The following is a 26,292-nucleotide window of genomic DNA, read 5'->3' on the forward strand; positions in this document are numbered from 1 at the left end:
TCTATTTACTTTAATTGAATGCAAAAAAACCCTCTGGGCTGGTGAGACTTAAGGGGTCTTGACCACTGCATAGTGTGCAAAATGAAAGTGGTATTTAATAAAAATGATTTAACAAAGTGTTCACTGAACGAAGATGTAGGAAGAAGTCTATTGTGAAGCACAGGCAACGAGAGGCACATCCAGTATTTAGGATAAGGATTTAGGACAAAGATATCTGAAGGATGACATCTCTCTTTTATAGTAACATTTCTTTAATCAAAAACATCAAGATGCTTCACAAGAACAGTTTGTAAAGTTCAGGAGGACAAGTGTGGTAATACTATTGCTTTTAACTAAGAAGGAAAAGGATGCCTCAGCCCCGTTTTGAATACTGGGATGCTTTGCCTCAACATTTGTACTCCTGAACACTGGTATTGTGGGGAAATACTAAATTTACTTTTGGGTATCAATGTGCATTTTTTCGTGTTGGTATCATTGTATGTGTGTATGTGTGTGTGTGTGTGTGTGTGTGTGTGTTTGTCATAGTCTGCACTTGCATGTGCACATTTTCTCCCTGATAGACAGCACTGCAGTTCCAGGTCGTTGCCTTACTTTATTCACAGCCAATAAGGTTGCAGTTACTTAGGCAGGTGGTTAAATTCCCCTTTACTCTTATCAGGCAGTTTGTCAGGGTTCGCAGAGCGCCCAATCTGAATGACAGTGGCATCCGGGTTGGGGTTCCTGACCACCCCCAGGAACAGGGGTGTCTGCGTTTTATCGTCCATGAGGGCGAAGAAGAAAGGCTGGTTGACGCTGAAGGTGGGGTTGGAACGGGATATGATCACGCTGGTGGCAGCCGAGGCCTCTGCCCCCTCCTCGTTCAGCTCCATGCAGGACTTGTGCAGCACACTGGACACCAGCAGGGAGCCATCCGATATCTTCGCCAGGTTGGGACTGGAAAAGAGCTCACCAAGCCCTGAGAGACACAGAGAGAGAGGAAGTGTGTGTTGAGTGTTCTCCTGCCACAGTGTTTGCTTCAATAACACGTTCACACGGGCATGAATATCAGGGAAGTATTTATTTATACAGGTGGAGCAGCTTGCCAGGTCCCTTGAGAGTGATCATGTCTTGATGCAGTGCTGGACACTAGTTCATTGGTCCTCACTCCTGGTCCTGGAGAGCCGCAGGGTATGCTGGCTTTTATGTGTTTCTCAGGACTGATATGAAGGCAAAGACACCCTGCAGCTCTCCAGGACCAGGAATGAAGATCATTGCTCTAGTTAGTAATGTGATGAGACTAGATGGGATGAATGGCCTGTTACCATTCTTGTGTATTTTTGTGAAAGGTCAATGGTCAATTTCATGTGCAGTAAGTACTTGATGAAAAAGGGGGCACAGAATGGAGGTTATTACAGCGAATAAAAATACGAGTCCTGTCAAATACAAGTCTGGTATCTCGCCACATGCAGTGAACCAACTTTTTTTGTGTATTTGACCAGGACCTAAGATTAAAATCCCTACTATGCAGTGAGATCTTTAATGACCATAGTGTGTCAGGACTTTCAACAGCATCAATCTGGTCCAAAAGAAAGACTGCCACCTATTAGCACACCAACTCTGCTTTCTGGTGGTCTCTATCAAAATTCTCAACAGAACCTGCTCTATTTAGCTCCATGAATGGGCCAGAGCACAGTGGTGCATGTGCCTGTATGTGTGTGTGCATATCTTTGTCCACATTTCGGCAAGTTCCCCCTTACCCATACTAGAGAGGGCCTCCTGCAGCTCCTGCCCGTACTCCAATTTGAATTTTGGCAGTTTGACCTGCATGGTCCTGGGCCGGTCCAAACGAGCGTAAAGGTCTGTGGTGTTGAGCTTGGCACCGATAGCCGATACGTCCACCTGCCCTGAAGAGGGCATCACCACCAGCAGGCTCATGCCCTGCTTAAAGGGGAACAGGGCCACCTAAAAAAAAAAAAAAAACTACATCAGAGTTGAGTTAATTAATAGAATGAGATTAAGAAGAGGAGGAACGGATAGGGCAGATGGAAACCTGTTTTAAGTTAGGGTTTAACGACTTCCAACGCAACTACAAATTAAAAAGAAAATAAATCACCATACAGTACATCCAACAAATGTAAAAAGGGTTGAGTTGATTTCTGAGTGATTTTTAAGTGAAACAACAACTGTTTCCCTAAGACCAGCAGAGTCTATTTACCAGTTTTAAAACTGCCCACCATTTCAGGTATTTTCTGACTGGAAATGTGCCACCGTGTGAATTCACCACAAGATTTAACATAATGCACAAATGTTTAACATTTTAAATATGTCCAAAACTGTAAAACTAAAAATGGGAAATGTCTCCACGGGAAGCTTTCATTGTTGTGCACAAAAGGCTAATTTCCATTTGGCAGAATGCACAAAACAGAGTTCTCCATCTAAATTGACATGAATTCATGGAAACAGGAAGACAGTGGACAATATGGAGAGACAGGAGGAGGAGTCCTACCATGGCATCTAGGTCGACGTCGATGAGCAGACTGAGGGGATACTTCGGGCCCAACATCATGTCCACGTGCACCACTTCCTTGTCGTTTAGGAAGAAGAGGTCCTTCGAGGTGAAACGGGTATCAAAGCGAGCTTGCCACTGCCCTGTGTGCGGGACAACCAGACTCAGGTTTTTGTAATAACATATGCAAACACTAGCAGCACACAGGTCCTCTGTAGACCCAAAAAATCATTCACACAACTCGCCTTTAAAGTGTACAGCATTGATGATCATGAGGACTAAATCAGCCGGCAGGCTGGGCAGAAAGTTGGTGATGGTTCCCTTTGTGGCTGCCTCTACCCACTTGTTCACCTCCTCCAGGTCAGTCAGAGTCACTGCCTCCGACTTATACATATGCAGGGACTCTTCAGCAAAGGCCTCCTTCACTTTAAACCCTGTGGATCCACAGATCAGCAGCCAAATTGATTCATCTTGGGACCAAACTTGTGCATACCAGCTTGGTTATTTTGGTATTGTACATTTTACTTAATTCATTCTTGTTCTCTTAGGAGCTTTGAAGCCCAAATATTATTATCATTATTATTATTTTTATCAACAGCAAAGCTACAGTGCATTTACAAGTATATTCAAAGTTTTATCAAAGAGAAAAATCAGCATGGTTATAATTACACTGCAAAGAATTGTAATAAGACTTAAGGTCTCATCTTCAGAAGAAAATATTGGCTTATAAGTTGCTGCAAGCTCAAATCTTGAAATCAGTCAAAACTGTCTTACCTCATTGGCAATAATTTGTGATTTAGCAAAAAAGTAAAATAAACAATATTCAGAAGCCTCAATATCAGTACAAAAATAGTTGTTGAGACAGAATTATTTTTATTTTATTTTTTGTTGCAGTTTAACATACTGCCTGGCTAAGCCCTCTCCCCCAGCTCTCACCTGGCTTCAGGTACAGCCGGGTGGCCACCTGTAGAGCGCCCCCATGCAGCTGTTTGAGAAGCCCTCTCAGGACCCTGTGGTAGCAGGGAAGCCCATCTGCATGCAGAGCCTGCAGGAGCAACTGCTCAGTCTCATTCACTGCCCCTAAGAACAGCCACACCTCAGTGTTATTGAGTGCAATACACCACCCCTAAGAACAGCCACATACACACACCTCAATGTTAGTGAGTGCAATACATCGCCCCCAAGAACAGCCACATACACACACCTCAACGTTAGTGTGTGCAATACATCGCCCCTAAGAACAGCCACATACATCACCCCTAAGAATAACCATACCTACACCTCAACATTAGTGTGTGCAATACACCACCCCTAAGAACAACCACATACATGCACCTCTGATTCAAAATATAACCTCTTTCTAAAGAAATCATTTGGCACATAAAATAAAACTGACATTTCTTTGTTACACTGTATGTAAAGCCATTTCAATTAGAGAAGTGCCATAAGAGGGTAAATCCTTCAACAGACATTAAAATCATTATATGTGTCTAATTAAGAACTCCAGTAGCCTACTAGAACTATATTTAGCTTATGTCTTTAGACCCAGACAATATTGTTTAATAGGTTCTTATTATGTAATCAAATTACACATCTTTAATTTAAGGCACTTATCATATCTGAACACACACACACACATATGCACACACAAGCACATACATACACACAAACGAACATACGCACACACACACACACACACACACACACAGGGATGTACACCATCTCACCAAGAGCCAGCTGTGAGAGAGCGAGAGAGATGCTGAGTGGTGAAATGATGGTGTTTGGCTGCTCTGGACTGCCCTTCATCGTCTTCAGGATGTCCAGGCCCAGCTTCATTATGGCGCCCCCTAAAGCCCGTTTGGCACTGGCCCTGGAAGCCAGACCTCCACAGTCCTTTAGGTCGTCTTCCTCCTCTGAGCTTTCAGGGGCAAAGGAGGGCTCAGAGCCATTACTGGTGGGGGCGAGAGGGTCCTGAGAGAGAGGGCGTGCATTACAGAGGGAGAATGCATCTGCCATGTACACTTTTATAAAACCTTTATTTGCAGTTCTTTACTACTGGAATGCAAAAAGCACTACACATAATAAGAGTATAGATAAAATCAATAAAATGGAATAATGACAACATGAAATCGCATTAAATAAAATATTAAAGCAGGTCAAATACAGTGCTGCAATTAATTTATTCTTCATCAAAAGGATCATTACAGAAGTCTGAGTAAAGTTAGCAAATAATATAAAAGTTCAACTTTTCCATTGTTTACACAACAGAAAATCATCAGACATATAATATCCCTGTGGAAAAAGTACAGTAAGTTCAAGACAAGCTTCAGTGCTCAGTAACTGCTCACTGCTTCAGTGCTCACGGAGGTTTTGCTAAAGAAAGTTTTAGCTGTTACTGAAGGTGGATTTGGATATTTTTTTTTAACAGGGATATTAAATATCTGACTTTTTGTCAAGTAGATTGAGAAAATAACACAAGATTTTCCCAGTCACATTTAATCTGCAGTAGGCTGTGTGTGATAATCGAATTCAAAATGTGCAAAAAAGAGAGAGAAACGGGGAAAAAAAGCAGGTGCTTTGTGAGTATGCCAGTGATGTGGGTTAGGCACAGACCTCTATAGGAGGGATTGTTGTCCCATTGTCAGAAGGCCAGGCGTCCTGTTGGAGAGGGACAACGAATTTGTCAACGAATTTGTCAACATGCCTGTCTGACAGTGCAATAATTTTTATATAAAATATTGAAAACAATGTCAAAAGTGCCAAGGATGTCTTACGCTTAGTCCTCGACTGTAGAGACAGAACAACAGGAGTGCTAGCAAACGAGTATCCATTCTCTGTCAGTTTGCCTGGAGAACAACACCGTTATCACCACAAGTCCCTGTCACAAACAGTAATGCAGAAACATCAGAAAACGCTGGACTACCAGATATGAAAGAGCTCTTTGCCCCACTTCTGTTGCCAAAGGCCAAGAATCCAATACCTATGATTTCCCCAAAGGGTCCCTTTGCTCGAGTACAAAAGAAGGCTAGCACACCACTGATGCTAACAAATTCAAAATGTAAAGAAAATACAGCAGAAAATAGCTCACATTGTCTTGAACAACATATTTGAAGTAGCCTAAACTCTAAGGTTGGTTGTATACATTTAGATTTCAAGAACAATAAATCCATTTCAAATCCAGTCCTGCATGAATCGACTATGTAGGCTTAAGCCATATGTCGTTTCTTATTCCAACCACAGTAACAATCTCTGTATACCGAGTTACAAATGATTTTGAATTACACATCATTTGTTCTTAATTAGACTTATGCCTACTGAAGGATGATTTGCCCCCTTAAAGTGACATTATGCCAGAAATAGCTATGTATGCCATACAAATAAATGTCCCAATGCAGGCCTAGCCAACATCCCAGAAATTTCACTGACCAATTTATGAGTTGATTTCCTTTGCGGTCTGTGCTATAGCACATACGTCAAATTGAAAGAGGTTCCATTTTGAATTGATTAATTTACAAAATCAGTTGGGTCCTCACTGAGAGTGTGGAAATATGTGTGTAAAATGCATGCTTTTTACTGACTGCAAATGGCAACAAGTGCAATGTGCATTGTGTTACAAACCACACAATTATGGTAGCTAATAATTAAACCATTTCAACAACCTTAATTGATCAGGATTACCCACAGTAGGTCCTCAGGAAGTGTTGAGAAACACGTAGGCTTAGGCCACACTTGGAAGCCAGAATAATTAACATTGTGAATTAGAAGCAAATGAACATGCTTTTAATTGAGGCTTACATTAAAAAAAAGGCCCAACAGCGTTTATTTTACACTTTTATAATGTTCAGTTTAAGGTTAAATCTACTAAGTCTTTCTCTTTCCATTGCTGTAGGCTACCATCCAAGATATATGCTCTTCTCAAGAATGGTACCGTCACCACTTATCACACAGCAGTGCCTGATCGACCCTCTCGGTCTGCTGGAGGATGATGAGATCTTCGCTGACTGCATTCCTCCCTTCTAGCCACAATACTGCGTCATGCCAGTAGGGTTGGCAGAGGCACTGCTCGGTCTAGATTCGACACCTGACCGTGGAGGTTTCAATTTAATATGCACAATACTGGTGTTACACATTCAGTGAGCACTTTATTAGGTATTTATTACACCACTTGTGTGGTTTAAGGTTTGACATATTGTGTGTTCAGAGATGCTCTTCTGCATACCACTGTTATAATGTGTGGTTATTAGCTTTACTGTCAGCTTCCTGTCAGCTTTGACCAGTCTGGCCATTCTCCTAGGACCGCTCTCATTGTTTTTCACACCATTCTCTGCAAACCCTAGAGACTGTTGTAAGTGAAAATCCCAGGAGATCAGCAGCTCCTGAGATACTCAAACCACCCTGTCTGGCATCAACAATCATTCCACGATCAAAGTCACTTAGATCACATTTTTATCACCATACTGATAGTTGATGTGAACATCAACTGAAGCTCCAGACTCGTATCTGTATGATTTCATGCATTGCCCTGTGCCACACGATTGGCTGATTGGATAATCGCATGAATAAGTAGGTGTACAGGTGGTCCAAATGAAGTGCTCAGTGAGTGTATTGTATACATTTAGATGTACTTGGTCATCTAAAGTGGAGCAAACAGCAGACTTGCCTTATAGCATTTTGTTTTGGTCTCAACCCTTTGTTTATAACCTTTACACTGCTGCCTGTAATCCATGTGTAATATAGCCTAGACAAGCAGTTGTAGGCATACAGACAAGTAGACCTAAAATCACTAATTAAGTCACCTGAGCTGCTAGAAAACATACAAGGATACTGAAAGAATATCAAATCCCATAAAGTGAACTAACCCTTAACGAAACAATATCAGCTGGACACAGACCACCATTCGTTTTCTTATGTATCTAGCATGAGAAAGCTAATTTGTAATAGCCTTGAAAACGTGAAGCCTATAGATTTGGTTCAAATATGCTTCGGTTAAATAAATCAATAATGGTTTAAAGGCTAAAGGTCTCTTTGCCTTCATGATTCCAGTTTGGAAAAACAAGCTTCTAACCTCACAACAGAATAATACAGCAATACAGAAAATGGCTTGACAGTGAAACATTTTTACTTTTTGATTTAAAGTTTATCATGAAAATGTTTCATTCACAGGTGACTATAAGACGTTTTAACGTCCTGCAAAAAATAATACACGTAGGCAGATGTGAAAGGCACACATCTATGTATTGTGAAAAGCATGTTTACCGGTAAGTAAAATTTAACAGTACACAACAGCTATAGAGCATAACCTTAGCTGGGACATGTTCAGCTCATTAAAAAAATCGCCTGCAAAGCTAAGCTATAATTATACAAATAGAAACAAGATCTCTGACCATTGGGAAAAAGACACTACATAGGTGAGGAGAACGGCATACATAACTATTTAACATTAAAACAAACCGTCAAGCTTACCTTAGAAAAATTAAGTCTGGAGGCCCAGCTATCCAGTCTAAAATAGAGAGAGCCGAACACACAAATGTGCAATGGCAGAGATCTCCTGTGCTCAACTCTGGCACGTTCTCAGCAAGAAGTTAAATTTCAACTTAAATTGATCTGGGCTTCATGTAAGGCACTACTTGTTTTAAATGTAAATATTGAGACAGACCCAGGGGTCAAATATTCAACAGAGAACCGGAGTATTGAACATATACTTGCAGGGCTGTGGTTTCTCTGCATTCAAGACGGCAAATGTTTGCGGCGAACCATGTTTGCAGTTAGACTACTGTTAAATGAACATTCCATTAAAGTGATTGAAGTGCATTATAACAGCCAAATAATGGTCCGTTTTCCCCATTAGCAGCCATTTTTGTTCGCCGCGCAGTACCTTTTCAAACTGTTAGTTAACGATCGTGGAGAACAGTAAAAAAAAAAAATGTATAAGTTGCCAAAAATTCGCTTACGTTAACTAACGTTTTCCATCTGGAACGCACGTCAGCGCTCTCACACCGCTGAGAGGCATGACGCAGCCTGATCATCAGCTAACCAGCTCATCCTGACTCAGAGCAAGGCACACATTACGTAATAAAGGAGGACAAGACATGCCGAACCTTTGCATATGCAGCATTTTATTAAACATGTTAATAAATAAAATATCCGTTGTATTAGTTTATTTCATTTAAATGAAAATTATGAAATAGAGGAATATGACATTTTATTTGTTGTTCATGAGGCAACTACTTTGCTTGGAAGTTAATGGAATATTTACATAAGTCATGGATGTGGGAACTAAATTTAAATAACATTGATTTCCAGGTTTTCACTTGGTTGGACAAACTAGGGATACAAACAGTCCCCAAGCAAGGAACATCACCCAGCTCAGGGGTCCACAAACTGTTTTGGGGGACCCCTGTGTATGCTGTTTCAAGCCAAGGTGTCCACACCTTCAGAAATCAGTCCCAAACACATTTCAGCTGCGGGTCAACAAATCATTTTCCATACAGCATGACAGAAAACAGAAGCATCTGTTTATCTGACAGTCATGGCACCTGATTATGGAAAATGGCTTGGATAGCCATTTCTGAAAAAATGTGGGCGAATAAGGCAAGCAATACAACAATACGTAAAGTGTCTAATTAAGAACAATCGACAGAAGGTTACATTGCAGCAGATTCAACTGCGGTTGGCCTGAAAACCAGCATATACAGGGGTGCCCCAGGACCAAGTTTAAAAACTCTCAACATAACTGACTGGACTCTGATTTGTCCAAGCATCATGTAAATCAGAAATCAAAATCAAACAGCTCTACAATTTCACTTTTACAATAACCTTGGATTGATCATAGCCAATAAAACAATCTGTGTGTCACAGACAGGAGTCACCAAATCCAGTCAGTCTTACCCATGATTCACCTGTATATTGGGAAAGCTCCTGTTTCCTGGCATCTGATTACTTCCTTGACAGATCATACATCATACTTATTCAAGTAACTTACAACTGGTCCCCTAAATGTAAATGTCTTTAGTCGCCTACTTGGCATACATTAATATATGAATTCTATAATCTCTTCTATCTTTCAACTATAGTTTCCCCCATCATTCACTGGGACATACATGTTCACCCTGATCTATCAGGGGGTGGTTAAAGTAAAATATTATAATTTTTGATACAAGGAATCAACACCACTCATTTGTCTAAATCTATGCCTCTCATATTTCTTTCACACACTCTTTCAATCACTCACTCAGTCTCTCACTGGCAGTAAAATGTAAAATAGGCACCTCAAGCTTGGTTTCACACTCAAAACAACAGTGAACCAACAGACATCATACCTCTAAAGAATAACTTTACCCCCTTAGTTGATTGGAGTTTTTTTTAAATCACAAGGGGCAAAAATAGTGCAACAAACCTAATGCCATTTCTCAGTTGGGGAGGGTGGTCATGATTACTTTCACAGACATGTCTGTGTGTATTGACTGGTGACCTAGGCCCAAATATGTGCTTCTCTTCAATGTATAGACAGGAGTTCAGAGTCCACCACATATCGAAAACTCTGTTAATATGACTGTCTCCATCTGTAACTGAGCAGTGCACGCATCGCTCATCATGACCTGGAGAGAAAGGTTAGAAACCTTCAACCATCACAAGAGCGGAATGCTTTCACCCATAACCTTTAGAAAATTAGTTCTGTGTACTGTAAATGGTAACTATGGCCAGGGGACATTATATATTTGAAAACAAATTGAACATTATCTAATAAAACTGTTAACTGACAGAAGCAACATGAAAGAAACCAAAGACCTCTATTATACATGGAGTTGTGATGAAACCTGAGGTATGTATGCTGATACGTGACTAAAAAGTATCCCGGCATGAGAGAGACACAACCCTAAATGGAAGGTTTCAAAGCGTGTCAATTGTTTTTACGAGAATCCAGCTTTTGTTTGTTTTCACTTGACCTACACCAAGGTTGGTTGCCAACCTGAGAGTAAACCTTATGGTTAACCGTTGAACTGATCTCAAGTGAAACCCAGTCCATTTCCTGTGACAGTTGGGAATCGACACCATGCGGAAGGACGCAGGGTCCAGTGAAAAATCTTGTGTGGTTTATTGTTCATAGTTAATAAAATATATTGTCAAGAAAATTCTTTAGTATACATACATGGCAATCACTTTAAAAGATACTATTTATATTTGCAAATACTGCATAGTCATTGTGTGTTCCTGGTACACTTAAAGAGATCATGAAATATCAGAAATCAGAAATATCACAGAAGTAACCAGACTTGTGAATCTTGTTTTTGGTGCTCTTGTCCCATCTATTTTGGAAAGTGTAAACGCTACATCGGAAACCAGTCTGTCTCCACCTTCCTGAGCAGCTGGTTTAGTAAGCCACAGCAGCGACTTCAGTAGCCGAGTTCTTTTAGGAAAATAGAAAAGAAAAATGAGCTGATTTTGTTGTTCAGTTGTTGCTGCTGTTGCCATGTGTTGTCTTTAACCAATCCATCCTTATTCCTTATGCGTACGGGACAATTCACAATATTTCACTTTGGTCACTGGCTTAAGACTGTACAAGGTCCCCTGCACAAGGTCCATATCGCTACATCAGCAGTGCTCTCCCGTTTATTTTTCATATTTAAAAAATTTGTTCTGAAGAGCTCTCGTTCAGTCTTAGTTTAATAATAATAATAAAACAAAAAGTACTGCCCTACAAATAAATGGGAAAGATGTGAAATTACTTTTTGGCCAATTGCTCCCCCCAAACTGTGCACTGGTACAGCCCCCCCCAGGTTAACCTTGGGGTGGAGTTAGCAGTTGGAAACGTCATGGGAAGCTAATATTAATATTCCTTGGCATACATTTCGCAATTTAATTGAAAGATCACGCTTCCAAATTATCTTGTACTATACTATTTCTGGTCAAGTTCACCATCTCATCAACACAGGTGTGACAGCTGCAGCTACTGCTAGTTATGCCAGCTTTATATTAATCAAACAATAAAGGTATAACATATTTGTTACAAAAGTGCAATGTCCCAAACAGAAGTTATATAAAGGAGTTATATAAAATATCGCAACTTGGAGATTTTCCAAGGTTAGCCACCTAGCTATTTAGCACATTGTTTTTGCCAAATGAAAGACTGAAACTCTTTTCTTTTTTTTTTCTTTTCTTCTACCTGGGTCAGCATACATGGTATATCATTCTAGAAAAAAACTGTGCAATCTCTTTCTGCCTGAGAACTACGATAGAAAACTGAAGCGAGCCACGGCCATCGAGGGTGACCATGTTTTGTTCTGAAAGGGCACAACTTGGGAAGGTTCCATCACTGGAATGGAATGGGGGGGGTGGGGGGGGTGGGGGGGGTAAAAGTGGCAGAGGAAAACAATAATCTCTTGCTGGACGGTGGGGATGGGGGGCGAAAGACACTGAACCATTCCCAGGTTGAGCAGGGGGATCTAGGCCAGGAGCCTGATGGCTCCATTATCCGAGCCCAGGAGGAGGAGTCTCTTAGTGGGCAGAACTGCGAGGCTGGTGAGCGTGCCGCGGAAGTTCTCCGAGCTCAGCTTGGTGGAGCTGGCGGGACTGGCCGAGATGTCCATCATGGAGTACACTCCGATCTTATTGGCCACGGTGCCCGCCACAATCTCGGAGCCATAGAGGTCGAAGGCGTGGATGGGGTCGGAGGGGGACTTGTACTGGTGGAGAGGCTTATGCTCCAGGTCCTTCCACACTGTGAGCGTGTGATCTGAGGAGGAGCTGATGACCAGGTTTCCCTCTGCAGTCTGAGAGAGAGAGACACACATGGTTGTCGTTTGTATTCATGGTCTAATGTATCACTATTCCTGTTCCTGCGTGTACTCTTCGGCAATATTTATAGTACAAATGTATTTCATGGTACCAATAAAGCATTTTGAATTTGAATTTCACACAGAGAGAATTCAAAAGTACACACCGTGTTGGCTGACCATGTTTTTTGGTGTTCACCATTTAAAAAATGTTGTCTGCCTAAGCTAAACCCAAAGATATCTGCATTTGATTAATCTCTGACGTGTGTATATGGCAGTGTGGCTTGTGGCAGAAATTCTAATGAGTAATCCTAGTCCATATTTACCTGAACTTGGGCCTCTAATGCTGGAGACACAGTCCTTGACCCAGCCTACTGGGGTTAAATAAAGTTTGCTCTCCTCTTGATTGGCTCAGCTCGGTACAGCTTTGTTGACCACGCACTCATAGGGCTTTCATTTCTACCTCCGCATTTCAAATTCCACTTGTGAATTTTCAACATTTTTTTTCATATACCCTTTATTTAACCAGGTACGTTGACTGAGAACTCAATTCTCTTTTGCAGTCCCAACTAGGGGAATCAAATAGGGATTGCAAGGGATTGCGAAGCCATTTAGTTGCCGGGGGTGATTGGATGAGAAGATGTAGAGAGACACTTTCGGTGCGGATTTGGCCAGGGCATCGGGGTTAACACAAGTACTCATTTGAAAAATGCCATGAGAATTTCAATCAGCACAGTTTTCATCCAAAGGACAGCACCTCCTACAGCACAATGCTCCCAGCCCTGTGCTGGAGAATTGGATCTCTCTTTGGTCCATAGGGAGGAGGTGCCCTCTACTGGCCCACCAATACTTCTTCCAGGAACAACCTTGTTTTCCCAAGTTTAACATTCAAGTAGTATCTAAGCCCACACATGCAGAGCTTCAGCAGTAATCCATGAGAAGGATACAGGCTGGTACTGTATGTCTGCTGACAACTGTCTGGATAAATTAACTGCTGAAGGTTCCATTAGAGGAACCATTAGAACAGAACCATTAGTTTAAGAACACTGACCCACATTCAACACAGAACCATTAGTTTAAGTACTGGAGTACTAAGACTGGAGTTAAACCAGCAGCCACAGCACCCCCCCGAGGACTAGAGTTAAACCTGCAGACACTGCGCCCCCTCCAGGACTAGAGTTAAACCTGCAGACACTGCGCCCCCTCAGGACTAGAGTTAAACCTGCAGACACTGCGCCCCCTCCAGGACTAGAGTTAAACCTGCAGACACTGCGCCCCCTCAGGACTAGAGTTAAACCTGTAGACACTGCGCCCCCTCCAGGACTGCAGTTAAACTAGCAGACACAGCGCCCCCTCCAGGACTGCAGTTAAACCAGCAAACACAGCGCCCCCTCCAGGAAAGGAGGCTGACCTTCATCTGCAGGATGTCGCACTCGTGGGCGGGCCAGCCGCGCAGCACCAGACCGGTCCGAGCGTCCAGCAGCACGATGAATCCAGAGGAGAAGCCGGCCGCCACCGTGCGGCCCCCGGGACTCACCGCCAGGTAGCGGATCAGCCCCGCGCTCACGTTGTTATAGGCCAGCCGGAACTCGTGCTGAGGACAGGGTCACATCACAGCCGATTACCACACATACAGTACATCGCTCCTGCCTTCCTGCCCTCCATGGCTGCTAAAAGGAGTTTAGGCTATTCCCCAGCGTGCATTTTAACTGGACAGCGCATACTGCTGCCCTTTACTGAATTTTAGCAGATTTATCAAACTGACATTTTTCAGCATCAAAAATAGAGTGACCATGTACTTACTATGTGCTGTAAAGAACAAAGTGGAACATCTGGTGTGTCTACCGAATCTGTGGCTTTATCCATCTCTAAGAGCATAATGTGTGGTTCTGGTAATACTGGCTCATCAGAGCCCCATTGTAATGGAGCCAACATGGTTTCTATGCCCCTTAAAATGGTTTCTATACCTCTTCAGGAGTCTTAGAAATGTTGTAAAAGACCCTGTTGCTTTTATAAACACCTTAGATAATGCTTCTGAACTTGAAATGAAATTATTAATTAACTACTGAATATGAAAGATTGGAGAGAGCAGCTCGTAGAGGAGAGGGAGAGAGAACAGCTCGTACGATAGCGTGAAAACACGATTTAAAAAAAGGAAAGTAAACATTGTGTTTCTAAAGACCTCCACTAGAGTGGTGTGTATTAAGTAGTAGGGTGGCCTGTAGCATAGTCGTTAAGGTACATGACTGGGACCCGCAAGGTCTGTGGTTCGATCCCCGGTGTAGCCGTTGGGCCCTTGAGCAAGGCCCTTAACACTGCATTGCTCCAGGGGAGGATTGTCTCCTGCCTAGTCTAATCAACTGTACGTCGCTCTGGATAAGAGTGTCTGCCAAATGCCATTAATGTACAGTGTGTGGTAAATCAGTGGTGACTGGGGTATAGAGGCACCTGCAGGCCCGGCTTGCGGGGGTCGATGAAGCGGAGCACAGAGTCGGCGCTGCCGAACACCACGCCGCAGTGGGGCGGGGGCATGGTGGTCACCGCGGTGATGGGGTTCTTCCCGTCCAGAGGCTCATACGTGCGGATCCGCTTTCCTGCACCGCACACGTGGGGTGGGGGGAAGGATGTGTTAAAAACAAGCACAAGCACAAGCACAAGCACTCTGCCACTTCCTCTTTATGCTAACTATGACTCAATCTCCCTTCTCATATTACATTACAATCATTACCACACTCTTATACAGAGCTATTTCACATAAGCCGAGTTTATGCGAGCAACAGAGCCAGACCTGGCCAACAACATTCCCAGAATAGCAATGACAATGCAAAGACAATGCATCAACACTAAAGGACTAATGCAAGCTCGCAATGCAAAACAACAACTATAATACAGATTCTGAAAAGATACAGATTTCACCCAAAACAAGCCATAAAAAACATACAACCATAAATTAATAAAATATGGGTGCTTGGTGGTGGGGGTGGGAGGGTCGAGGTAAATCTCTGTTCAGTGGTCAGTGCTTAAATACTTAAAGAAAATAAACTAGGGCGCAAGACACGCAACTAAAAATGACCACTTTCTAGACTCATGAAGAACACTGTTAGTGACCCAGAGCTATTCACTACTGATTAATTATATACATCATTTTAAGATATTCACTTGCCCAACTGACAAAACAATGTATCTATAGTTGTTTTGGGATTTGGACAGCATATTTATATTTATATACTTATATTTGGTCAGGTTTAACTCTAATCATTTTGAATTCTAATTATTTATAATTGACCAAATAAAACTGTTGTGGCTATATTTATTTCTACATAACTGGCTGCTCTGATCGGTTTCTGGCGACTCCAAAGCCACAGATGAGTACCCTCTCAGAAATAAAGGTATGAAAAGCCCCTAAAAAGGTATAAATGCTTGTTGCTGGCACGGTACCCAACAGGTGCATATAATTGTACACATAGTAAGCAATATATAACTAATTTGTACCTTTTTTGCTTGGAAAATGTACTGATTTGTACTCAGAGAGCATTACTGTTAGCATTACTTCTCGGGTAAATTTGGGATATTCAGCACAGGAACAGGCTGCTGACAAAAGCTGCCCGGAGCTTTCCTCTCACCGGTGAACTGGTCCCAGAGGTGCACGGTGCCGTCACAGCTCACCACCTCCTGCAGGGCCTCCAGCTGGCCCACGTAGAAGACGGACTTGCGGTGCTCTGCGTAGGTCAGGCGCGGCTCCACCTCCCGCGTGCCGTCCCCAAAATTATACAGGGGCCACAGCCTCACCGTCTTGTCCTTGCTGCCCGACAGGAAGTAGTCCTCCCCGGCCAGCGGTGCCAGGCACTTGGCCGTGCTGGTGTGGCCCAGGAATGTCTGCAGGCGGATCTGGTGGAAGTGGAAGTGCGGGTCCTGCTGGTTGAGGCCGATCTCGTACTGCCAGTAGGCCAGCCAGTTGCCCAGGAGGCCACGGTTGCTTCGCGGGAGCTCCTGCTTCAGCGCGCTGTCCTCCGGGGTAGGGCCCAGCACCCAGGAGGAGGAGCCGGAGGTGAAGGACGTGGCGAAGGACGAACCAGCGTTGGCGGCCGGAGGGAGGAGGCCGGGGTTCTGACGTCCCCAGGTGTCGAGCATGGACAGGTTGGGGCTGCCCCCGATGTCCGAGCCCTGGGCCACCTGGATGCGGTTCCCCACCAGGTGGCTGCCGAAGGTGCCTGACTCGGGGAGGGGGTCTCCCCCCATGGGAGTGGAGCTGGAGGAAGGGGCGGGGAAGGGGCTGCAGCCCACGTGGGCGCCCAGGCCGGGAGAGATGCGACTGGGGGACATGGGGCCATCCGCATGAGGTCCTGTGGCCGGTGCAGAGTTGGAGCTGCCTGGGCTGACCTGCTCATGGTAAGACTGCGCCAGGTGCCAAACCAGCTCGTGGTTCGGTACCAGCTTTCTGATTGCAGAATCACCTGCAGAAAAGCATATACATGTTGTGAAAAAACCTATGGGGCGGCCTGTAGCGTAGTGGTTAAGGTAAATGACTGGGACACGCAAGGTCGGTGGTTCTAATCCTGGTGTAGCCACAATAAAATCCGCACAGCCGTTGGGCCCTTGAGCAAGGCCCTTAACCCTGCATTGCTCCAGGGGAGGATTGTCTCCTGCTTAGTCTAATCAACTGTACATCGCTGTGGATAAGAGCGTCTGCCAAATGCCAATAATATGTATAATATAGATATATAATATAATATATATATAATATAAAACCTCCGGGACAAGTCAAAGATGGCCAGCAGCTATTTTACACAGATATCAGCTAGATCACCCAATAACACCAACAGTAATTTCATAAACACAAACCGCTGTATCACCCGATAACACAGAGGTGGTCAGTACTGTAGCTAAGCAGGGCTGGGATTTGTTGGTATTGAAGTGAAGCAGGGCTGGGATTGGTTAGAACTGAAGCGGAATACTGAAGCCAAGACAACTAAGCGTGTGTGTGTGTGTGTGTGTGTGTGTGTGTGTGTGTGTGTGTGTGCAAGCGTGGTTTCTCACCGATAAGGCAGTAGAAGGGGATGTATGAAGCGTAGGCCATCTCAGAGTTGAACACGGCCTGCAGCTCCTCCAGCACGCCCAACTCACAGGTGACCTCTGACCCCTCTGGGGTGTGCAAATCCAGCAGGGTGTATTCTCCGACCTCTCTGCGAGGGGCCGTGTCCACCTGTTTAGGAGCAGCGGATTCAAAATCTGAATTTAGTGCCTTTCTCCGCTTCTGAACCATCTGTTTTCCATCAGCCAAGGAAACTCAGCTTGCCTTTCAGATCCTTACCTAATGGCTGAAAAGCATTCAAAACGTTTTTTACTTCATAGCCAAAGTGCTAAATGGACTGATTCAGAATACTGTTTGGTTGCTGTGTGTCCAGAATCTGAGTTCAGTCCATGAGCAAGAGCCCCGGGACCAGTAGATGCATAACAACCCAATAACATGAAAGATGAATCACAGAGCCACAGCAGAGGGCCGGTTACCTGTGTGTGGAGACTGTGCAGCACGGAGAAGACTCTGAAGAACCTGCACAGGGTGTCCACCATGTGCTGCTGCACCATCTCCTTGCCGATGCGCAGGCAGATGAGGGCCATGAGGCTGAGGGTTTTCAGACACACTGCAGCGCGGGTCTGCACTCCGCTGGGGAAACTGAACAGAGAGCATCCATACATTTCACTCACCGCTGCAACCACTGCACTTCAAAGCCTACATACAGCTATCACACTCAAATTCAGACTGCTGGTCAGGAGTTGTGGACAATACAGAAAATGAGTGGTGAAGTGTGAAATTTATAATGACTATATAATCACACCATTATTTTATGTAATGTTTTGTGTATGATGTTGTAAATTCTTTGTGTGATGCTCTATGTTCGGAGTGCATTATGCTATAGTCCATGTGTGATGTTGTATGTTCGGTACATGATGGGGTATAGTCCGTGTGTGATGCCATACATTCGGTGTGTGATGTTCCCGGACCGGATTAAGTTTTACCCCATCCTAGGAGAGGTGAGCAGGTCTAGCAGAGGCAGGATCACATCCTGGTTGATCTTCATCAGCATGTCCATCAGTGTGGTGTCAGACAAGAAAACAATGATCTTCTGTGTGAGGAGGACCGCCGCCAGCAGCCCCGCCTCCTTGCGTGTGTTCAAACGACAAGAGGAAGGTGGGGACACCTGCAAAGCACCAGAACAGAAGCACCTGCTGAACAACTGTGCTCTGGAAATGAAGCTTAATAAGTATAGTCCATCATAGCTACTGTACAAATCTCCCAAGAAAGGACAATCAGGAACTTTATTACTTAATAATTTACAGTGCACCAAGAAACAATAAAGATCTAATTTAATAACCAGAACTCAATTTTAGTGTTTGCACTTGAACTTGAACAACAGATACTGCTCTCATGTAATTCTGACAGCAGCAATTTTCCATCATACAGTACAAGCATCAGTCACTGAAAACTGCAGCTGAAGATATGAAGACTCAGGTCATACCAGGTAACCAATGTAAGGCAGGTACTGGTAGGTGAGCACAGGTTCCCCGTACAGGTGTGCGATATAGATGAGGCAGTCGAGGACAGGCCGGGCCGTCTGGTCTCCGACCACAGGGCGCTTCTCATACACACTGCCCACGCTTTCCACACTGTTCTCCTCCCAGGCAGACGGAACAAACTGGTGCTTGTCAGGGCCTGCAATCAGGGTGAAGGAAGAGGCAGAGAAAGAGCGATAATTTTACGCAGGCACACAAACATACTTATAATCCTGCACACACTCAACGCATACACAACAAAAATGAACCCAATTTAAGAATCAAAGATAAAAAATTGACCAAAATCAATAATGCATATGCATATGAATATTTATTTCAAGACTAATCAATTACTGTACAGAAATGACCTACAGAATGAATGCTACCGCTACAATTTAGAACATCCTATAAGGTCTATAACAGTGCCAAGATGTTGCCAGTCCAATGTTCAGGGTCTGAAAGGACGCAACGATAGGGCCAAAAATGCTCCAAAATGGGTAGTTTTACTAAACGGGAACATCTGAAATATCAAATATTTTCTCCTCATTGCAGATATGTATTATGTGATGGAGAAAAGTAGGGACTGCGCAACATTTTGCACCCCTGAATAAGTGTACCAATAAATAAGTGACGCGATATCACTCACCAATGTAGCAGGTCGTGAGCAGGCGCAATAAATTCCTGGCAACGTAACGAGATGTCACCGTGGGTCCAAGCTTTGCAGCAAGCCATCTGACCATTTTACACACAGTGTCTGCAGAGAAACAAAGAGTTTCCACAAAGAAAGACTGAGCATCTCCCCAGGGAAGATTGGAATTTTGATTGAAACAATAATTACAATTAAATATGTGGAGACTGCATTATTGATATAAAAAAATCTGTATTGAACTGCTAGTAACCCAGCTAACAGTAGAGATAGCAAAATTAGCATCCTAGCTGGACAGCAAAAACTGGTTAGTTTTGAATTTATTTATTACCATTTCCTGGCCCATTACATATACATAAATCATGTCATTTTGTGTAATCACATTACACATGAACATGAACCTACAGTGGAGTAAATAATTAGTGGAGTTTACAATTCATGAGAGAGAGTCTCTACAACATCCCCTACATACTATATGGTAAAGGTCCTCTGTATAGAAAATCCTTTTAAGGGAATGTAGGTCACAGGCTAAATAGTCATAAGACTGAGCTTGGCTTCTTAGATGCAAATAAAATTAGTTCCAATTTAACAGTAACCAACAAGCTAACTCACCCAGCAGTATCTTGTGCTCTTTCTCCTCAGAGTCTTCTGTGAGGTCTGAATCCTCCTCTTCTCCCACCATGTCCTTCTCCGCCTCCTCCAGCTCCATCTGGTTTAAAACATTCCCATCCAGGGTGACCACTGTGGCCTCAGACTCCTCAGTATGGCCTGAGAGGGTGAGCTCCAGGCTGGGCACACTACCCGCTGTGCTCTCCTTTCCTTCCTCTCCTTCCTCCTCTTCCTCCAGCTCCACTCCATCCTCCCCCTCACTGGCTTGCTTCAGATCCTGGCTGCTGTCTGCAGACTTTAGACTGGCCCGGTCCTTAGCAGAGTCTGTGTCTCCGATGGAGATCTCGCTGGCACTGCTCTTGTCACTCAACTTCCCCATACTCAGAGACTCTTGGTCCTGGTCCTTCCCCACAGAGTTCTGGCACTGCGGCTTCCCATGCAGCCCGACCCCTCCTGGTGCTCCTGACCCATTGTTGACGTAGAACCCATTCTGGAAGTCCTCGCCTTCAGACAGGAAGACCTGATCATTCAAGCTGATCCCAGAAGAGTAATCCATCAGCCCGGCATCAACCACACCACCACCACCACCACCACCGCCACTACCCCCTCCTGCCTTTCCACTTATAGACCCTGTGGATGTCCCTCCTTTCCCACATTCATAGTCTTCCTCCTCTTCCTCCCCTAGGTCAACTCTGCCACCCCTCAGGGCCTTGTTGCCCTCCCACTCAGCTCCAGCTTCAGCACTGCAGCTTTCAAAGCCTGTAAGGATCTGCAAGACGTGGGGCAAGAGGCTGGACAAGAAGGCCTGCAGGCCGAGTCGCACAATGAGCTGCAGCACAAAGCAGTCAGTGTAGAGGTAGAAACGGCCCCGCAGGCATCTTGGGCTCTCATACACACCTATTAAGGGCTTCAACAAGTACTTGGCGGTGTTGCGTGGCCCTAGGACTCTGGAGATAGGCTCAAACAGGTACCAGGCAGCATACACTGCTGTTGACTCTTCGGACATGAGCGCAAGCACAAAGGGCAGGAGAATTTCCAGTCCCTCTGCCGTGATCTCACCCTGCAAGAGAGACTCCAGCTGCTGCCACAGGTGGAAGACGATGTCACGGCCCAGGGTGGTGCTGGCAGAGTCCATCTTGGCATGGTAGGAGAAGATGAACCGATGAAGTGCAGGGAAGTAGGTTGGGAAAGGGAGTGGTGACAGAAAGGGACTAAGAAGCTGCCAGGGACTGGGAGGTGGGAGGCCCTCTAAAACTGGGTCATATTGGAAAAGCAGAGGCTTGGGGTGTCTGTTCTCCTTCCAGCTTCGACTAGTCAACTTGGAGTGTTTGTGGACCTGCAGTAGGGTTTCTATGGCAGGAAGTAAGGGCAGGGGCACATCACGGTAACTGGCGGAGAACAACTTCATTACAGCCTGGAACCGATCGATCAGAGTGGTTCCTGGCTTCACATACTGTAGTTTATGGGAGAAAAAGATCTCGGCAATGAGGACACCCAGGGCTTGCATGTCCCTCTGGAAGAGTGTTGTGAGGGAAGGAGTGGCTACCAGTGACATCTTTGAAGCTCCTGATTCCTGTGCAGAATCTTTAGTATGAGTTTGTGCATTCAGTCCTTTTCCAAGGAAGATATTCAGCCTCTCCAGCTCCTCAAGAGGCTGAAGGGGGCTGAATCCCTCTGGGAGGCTAATCTTGAAGTCCTCAGCAATATCATAATTGGCAGTCCCCTCTTTATGTTTCCTATTCACACTGCTGCCTCTTTGTAGCACCGCACTTCGAATACCAGGCCCCAGGACATTTGTAATATTAGCCGCCCCCTCATTTGGAAAGACAGAAGGAGATTGGGATAGAGTTGTAGCAGTGGATTCTGCAGGGGTCTTCCCAGCAGCCGCACTGGTTAACGGCAGTGGGATGGAGGAGGAAGCTGCAGTGGCAGCACCGGAAGCAGCACTCAAAGAGTCCAGGGCCTCCATGCCTTGTTCCAGCTCCTCGTCCCGATCCACCACGGTCCAGCCACTTGACTCACACCCAGTCGCTTCCGGGACCATGCCATCCACGCCATCCATCACAGTGTCAAGTGAAGGGTTGGGCCAGGAGGACGAGCAGACCGTGGCTGAGCTGAGGTGAGGGGGGTCAAGAGGGGAATACTGGTACGGTGCAAGACGGGGTGGGTGGGGCTGGTCAAACAGCTGCACCACCCCATAGCTCGCTAAATGTGTGTGGTTGTCCACAAGGTGCAGGCACACATTCTTGGCCTTGACAGCATCTTTTCCTGAGAGCTTGTAGCCGAAGGTGAGGTCAATCCAGTGGTGCAGCTGTTGAGAGACCTCACGGCTCTCCAGGAGGCGCCGGTGCACCTCAATGAAATCCTCGCACGAGTTACACCATGGAGGCACATCCAGGTCCGGCATGTCTGGGTGTATGGAGCGGAATATGGAGGGGTCTGTGTAGAACTCCGGGATGCACTCGTCGGGGGTCCAGCTCTGAATGCGTTCCATGCTGGCCGGGTATTCGTTGGGCTCCCACTGTGATCGCACATGGCTGCACAGCACAGACTTGGGCGTCTGCCGGGCTTTGTACACGTAGTATGTAATGTCCGACAGCACGTCTGAAATGTGATGCGGCACATGAAGATGATCTAGTTGCCCCGAACCACTGGGCCCTACAGCCCCACCTATGTCCCCTGCAAAGTTCCCTGCCCCACCCCCATTAGCCACTGCTGCCGCTAGAGCCTCTTTTGTCATTTCATAAGTGAAATCCAGTTGTTTGTCACCCTTGTTCAGTCTAAACTTGGACCGCCTAAGGTCACGGAACCTCCCAGAAGGTACAGTGAAGTCTACCACCCAGGGAAGAACTGGGTGATAATTTGGGTCTCCTTCGCGTCTCCCGGCTAGCTTGTTTAGCTCCATCAGGTACCGAAAGTTGCTGACTCGTCCATGGACCCAGTCCAAAACAAGGGATTTAAGCTCCTCGCAGCAGTCCCTGCAGACCTGTCCATTGTTGGCACAACCTCCCTTGTCCATTCCTGGGCTGCTTCCTGACCTTTGTCCTACCCCACCGTTCACACAGACGATAGCCTCCCGGTCATCCCCAAGCTCCTCATAATGTGCCAAGCTGACTTTGAGATAGCTGCAGAGTTGCTCATCTACAGCTACATCCAGCAGGGACAGCTCTCCGCAGGACAGCCCAACAGCCTGACATGCCTGCATGGCGGTAAGCAGCTGGTACAGGATGAACAAAACTTTGGCATTGCTGTTGGCAAGTTTGGCGGGGCTAAAGGTAACAATGTCACTGAGGGAGTACTGACTGTAAGGTAACACCACATAGAGCATTTCTCCTGACTCCAGTAGGCCTTCTGCCGGGAGTATGTTAGGACAAAGCTGGCCTGTGCAGGGTTTAGGTGATGTGTAGCTGGCCGGGAAATGGCTTTCCTTCTCCTTCTCTCTAGCTGGGGAGAGTGATGGAGAAACCCGATCGGTAGAGATGAAAGGGCAGCAGAAGAGAGCCTGCAGAGCCTGGCGCACAGCATCCAGCGCCTGAACTTGGGTCTGCTCCACGGTGCCCGCGTAAGGCTGCACAAGGAACTGATGGGCCTGACGCCACAGGTTCCTGTGATGGATGGGGGGGTAGGGCAGGGGGAGAATAAGGAAGGAACCAGAGAATTACAGACCATCACAAAAAAAATTGGATAAGAGCCAGCCATTCAGAACGACTAACCTTGTCGATTTTGCCTACTATTTAAAAGAAGATCTGGTTGGGAATGCCAATCCGCCAGAAAATATAACTATTGTTATGACATTTGGCAATTTGGGCAACTATGTCTATCATCTGACTATTTTTGGATATCCATAGCCCGAAAAAAAATAGCCGAACATTTAAGAGGAAATGGAAAAGCGCTTTAAATGGAAAAGCTAAAGTCATTTTAACTGGAATTACTGCTAGAAATGAATGCATTTGAATATTTCTTGTTTTTTTCTCTTTAACAGACATTTTAACTGACTAACTATGTTCATACAAGGACAGCACAGTGAATGACTAAAACTACAGCGAGGCCAACACAGCCTTAGTACCAAACTGTGCCAGGCCTGGGTGTAGACATATCATGTGACTGTTTCAACCACATGCCCTGACAAGTTACGTTAGGCATAAACAATTCTGTTTGGGAAAAAATGTGGGGGAAAAAATACTTCCTGGCCTGAGCGCAGGATTAAATGTAACTAATTTCCACTGATGTCCCCTTGTCGACCAATAGAACTCATATAAAAGATCTATTGTCGCCAATTTTGACACCACAGTCAAATTTCCAGGTTAGCCACCTTATGCGTGGGAGATTAAATGTGAGAGTAAATCTGACTTTTCTCCAATAGCTTCCATTTCCGTCTTATAGTGTGGTGCCCAGAACGTAATCAATCAATGACTATTGTTTTTTGTACTTATAATGCATGTTTTCACCTGAAATTGTGTTCCGAAACCCCTTGCATGAGACTGAAGAAGGAATCCTGTGAGATGTCATTGCCCTGGCAGCCTGGTTCCCTGGACAGCCGATAGCCAAGCCTGTTTTTCCTAAGGCCTTGGATGCAAACCCGGGTCCAGCCAGATGGCAGCTTCACCTGGGAGCGCTGGAGCAGAGTATGCACCTCTCCCTCGCTCACGCCCTCATAGCGAGTGCATCGAGTAACCCTCCTCTCCCGAAGTCCCAGGACCCAACGGGTTGGGACAAGAGCCACCAGCTCCTGAGGCCGCGGACCTGGGCCCACTTGTCTCCGGTCCACGCCGAGATCCCTCTCCAGGGCTGCCACAAGCCACTCCATGCTAACCTCTGGAGGCCGTACTGGAACAAAGCGGGCGTCCAGCAATCCCCCTTCCACACTGCCCTGACCAAGCAGTCCTAAAGCACTCTCAAGTCTCCATGGGGGTGCTGAAGTTGAGAGATTGGGATGGTATTTAGCAATGTGGTCTGGAAAAATATATATAATGATAAAATGTTGCAGTTGTTTATTAGAGCAGATCACCTCTATGCAATTATCATGAAAATTGTAAAGATAGTTTGACAAAAACAATTGATTTTCATAAATAAGTCATAGTACTTTCATACCGCGCTGGAGTACTATTATTATTTCGGTAAACCAATTTCAGATAGCTAGCTCATAAATGCACTATAGATGATAAAAACGGACGGCCAGCCAACTGTAATGACTGCCTGCACTCAGTTTATTTCATTTGAAAACATCAACTCAGTATCATCTCTCCTTACAGGATAGACGAAATGAGAAACAGTAACGTTAATTAACACGACAGTTTGGCAAAAATTGTTGCCAATTTGATTTGAACATTTAACCGTGGGCAATCATCTGAAAACCTGCTGTTAAACAAAAAACGTCTGCTCTGCTTAGCCAAGTGTGATCACTAACAAATAGAAAATCAAGTAAACTGAAACATTTGACAATGGTATCCAAGCAGAGCCACGCAACTGCACGTCAGCAAAATATCTCCTTAGTAAACTAATTGTAACCATAAACCGACTGCTTACACTGTTTAATTAAACGCTAGACAAAATATGCTAGCTAGCTGTCGGGTGTGATGTTTACTCCCTACTAATCATGCAACATTATAAAACATGTTTCTGCAGCCAGTACACACCGTAAACTACAAACTTGTCAGTTTGCAAGCTAGTTGTCAAATATAATCTGCATGTCAAAACGTCTCTCTGAATTTAGCCTGTCAACTGGTTCGTCAAATACGTTAACGATAACTGGGTCTCACTTCCCTTTTCGGGTGTACACATTTTACAAATGTCACACAAAACCGCAAGGGTTAGCTAGCTAGTTAGCTCAAGTGACTAAAGTCCGCCCCCTGATCAAGTTAGCTAGCGAACTAGTTAACTTGTTAAGCAAGCAAGCCTCGTTTGCTAACTAGTATGTTGCAAACGAATAAGGCCATGTATTTCGGAAAGCTAGCCAGCACTTGCTAACTTGTGGCACGTACCTGTGTCACAGTACTGACCTGTACATTGCTAACTCATACAAGACCCAGGTTCCATCTTCATTCCAGTAAATCGATTTGCAGAAAAACAAATCTGTCCGGAGGCTGAACTCTAGCACAAAATGCAGAGAAATCAGTGACACGATGTAACTTTACTTCAAAAGTAGGACAGTCATGTAGTGCTAGTCTGGTGCTGTAAGGCTAATGTTCTGCTGATAGAAGCCATGTTGCTGCACCGCACACCTCACG

General features: G+C 45.0%; 2 protein-coding genes across 9 annotated transcripts; both read right to left on the minus strand.

Moving 5' to 3' along the window:
* Nucleotides 1–233: 233 nt before the first annotated feature.
* On the minus strand, nt 234–8,508 carry LOC133107770 (alpha-2-antiplasmin-like). 4 transcript variants are annotated; one of them, XM_061216944.1, is made up of 9 exons: nt 8,437–8,508; nt 5,260–5,331; nt 5,099–5,143; nt 4,213–4,456; nt 3,422–3,565; nt 2,731–2,919; nt 2,486–2,628; nt 1,737–1,941; nt 234–955 (listed from the first exon to the last, which is right to left on the minus strand). In XM_061216944.1, exons 2-9 carry the CDS (start codon nt 5,314–5,316, stop codon nt 618–620), a joined length of 1,365 nt encoding a protein of 454 aa, XP_061072928.1. In that variant the 5' UTR covers nt 5,317–5,331; nt 8,437–8,508; the 3' UTR covers nt 234–617. The 4 variants fall into 4 exon arrangements, with proteins under 4 accessions (XP_061072928.1, XP_061072927.1, XP_061072925.1 ...); XM_061216943.1 differs by having other exon boundaries at nt 5,260–5,363; nt 8,437–8,496; XM_061216941.1 differs by lacking the exon at nt 8,437–8,508 and adding an exon at nt 7,949–8,323.
* Nucleotides 8,509–8,580: 72 nt separating this feature from the next.
* wdr81 (WD repeat domain 81) lies at nt 8,581–26,276 on the minus strand. Of its 5 annotated transcripts, none has more exons than XM_061216937.1 (12): nt 26,065–26,276; nt 24,514–24,979; nt 20,069–23,670; nt 19,457–19,564; nt 18,777–18,970; nt 18,277–18,458; nt 17,767–17,932; nt 17,296–17,461; nt 15,882–16,712; nt 14,707–14,852; nt 13,670–13,852; nt 8,581–12,255 (listed from the first exon to the last, which is right to left on the minus strand). In XM_061216937.1, the coding sequence occupies exons 2-12, from the start codon at nt 24,870–24,872 to the stop codon at nt 11,929–11,931; spliced, it is 6,264 nt and encodes a 2,087-aa protein (XP_061072921.1). In that variant the 5' UTR covers nt 24,873–24,979; nt 26,065–26,276; the 3' UTR covers nt 8,581–11,928. The 5 variants fall into 5 exon arrangements, with proteins under 5 accessions (XP_061072921.1, XP_061072922.1, XP_061072919.1 ...); XM_061216938.1 differs by having other exon boundaries at nt 24,514–25,018; XM_061216935.1 differs by having other exon boundaries at nt 26,047–26,276.
* Between the last annotated feature and the right edge of the window lie 16 nt (nt 26,277–26,292).

This window comes from Conger conger, chromosome 13 (assembly GCF_963514075.1).
Source record: "Conger conger chromosome 13, fConCon1.1, whole genome shotgun sequence".
Classification (NCBI taxonomy): domain Eukaryota; kingdom Metazoa; phylum Chordata; class Actinopteri; order Anguilliformes; family Congridae; genus Conger; species Conger conger.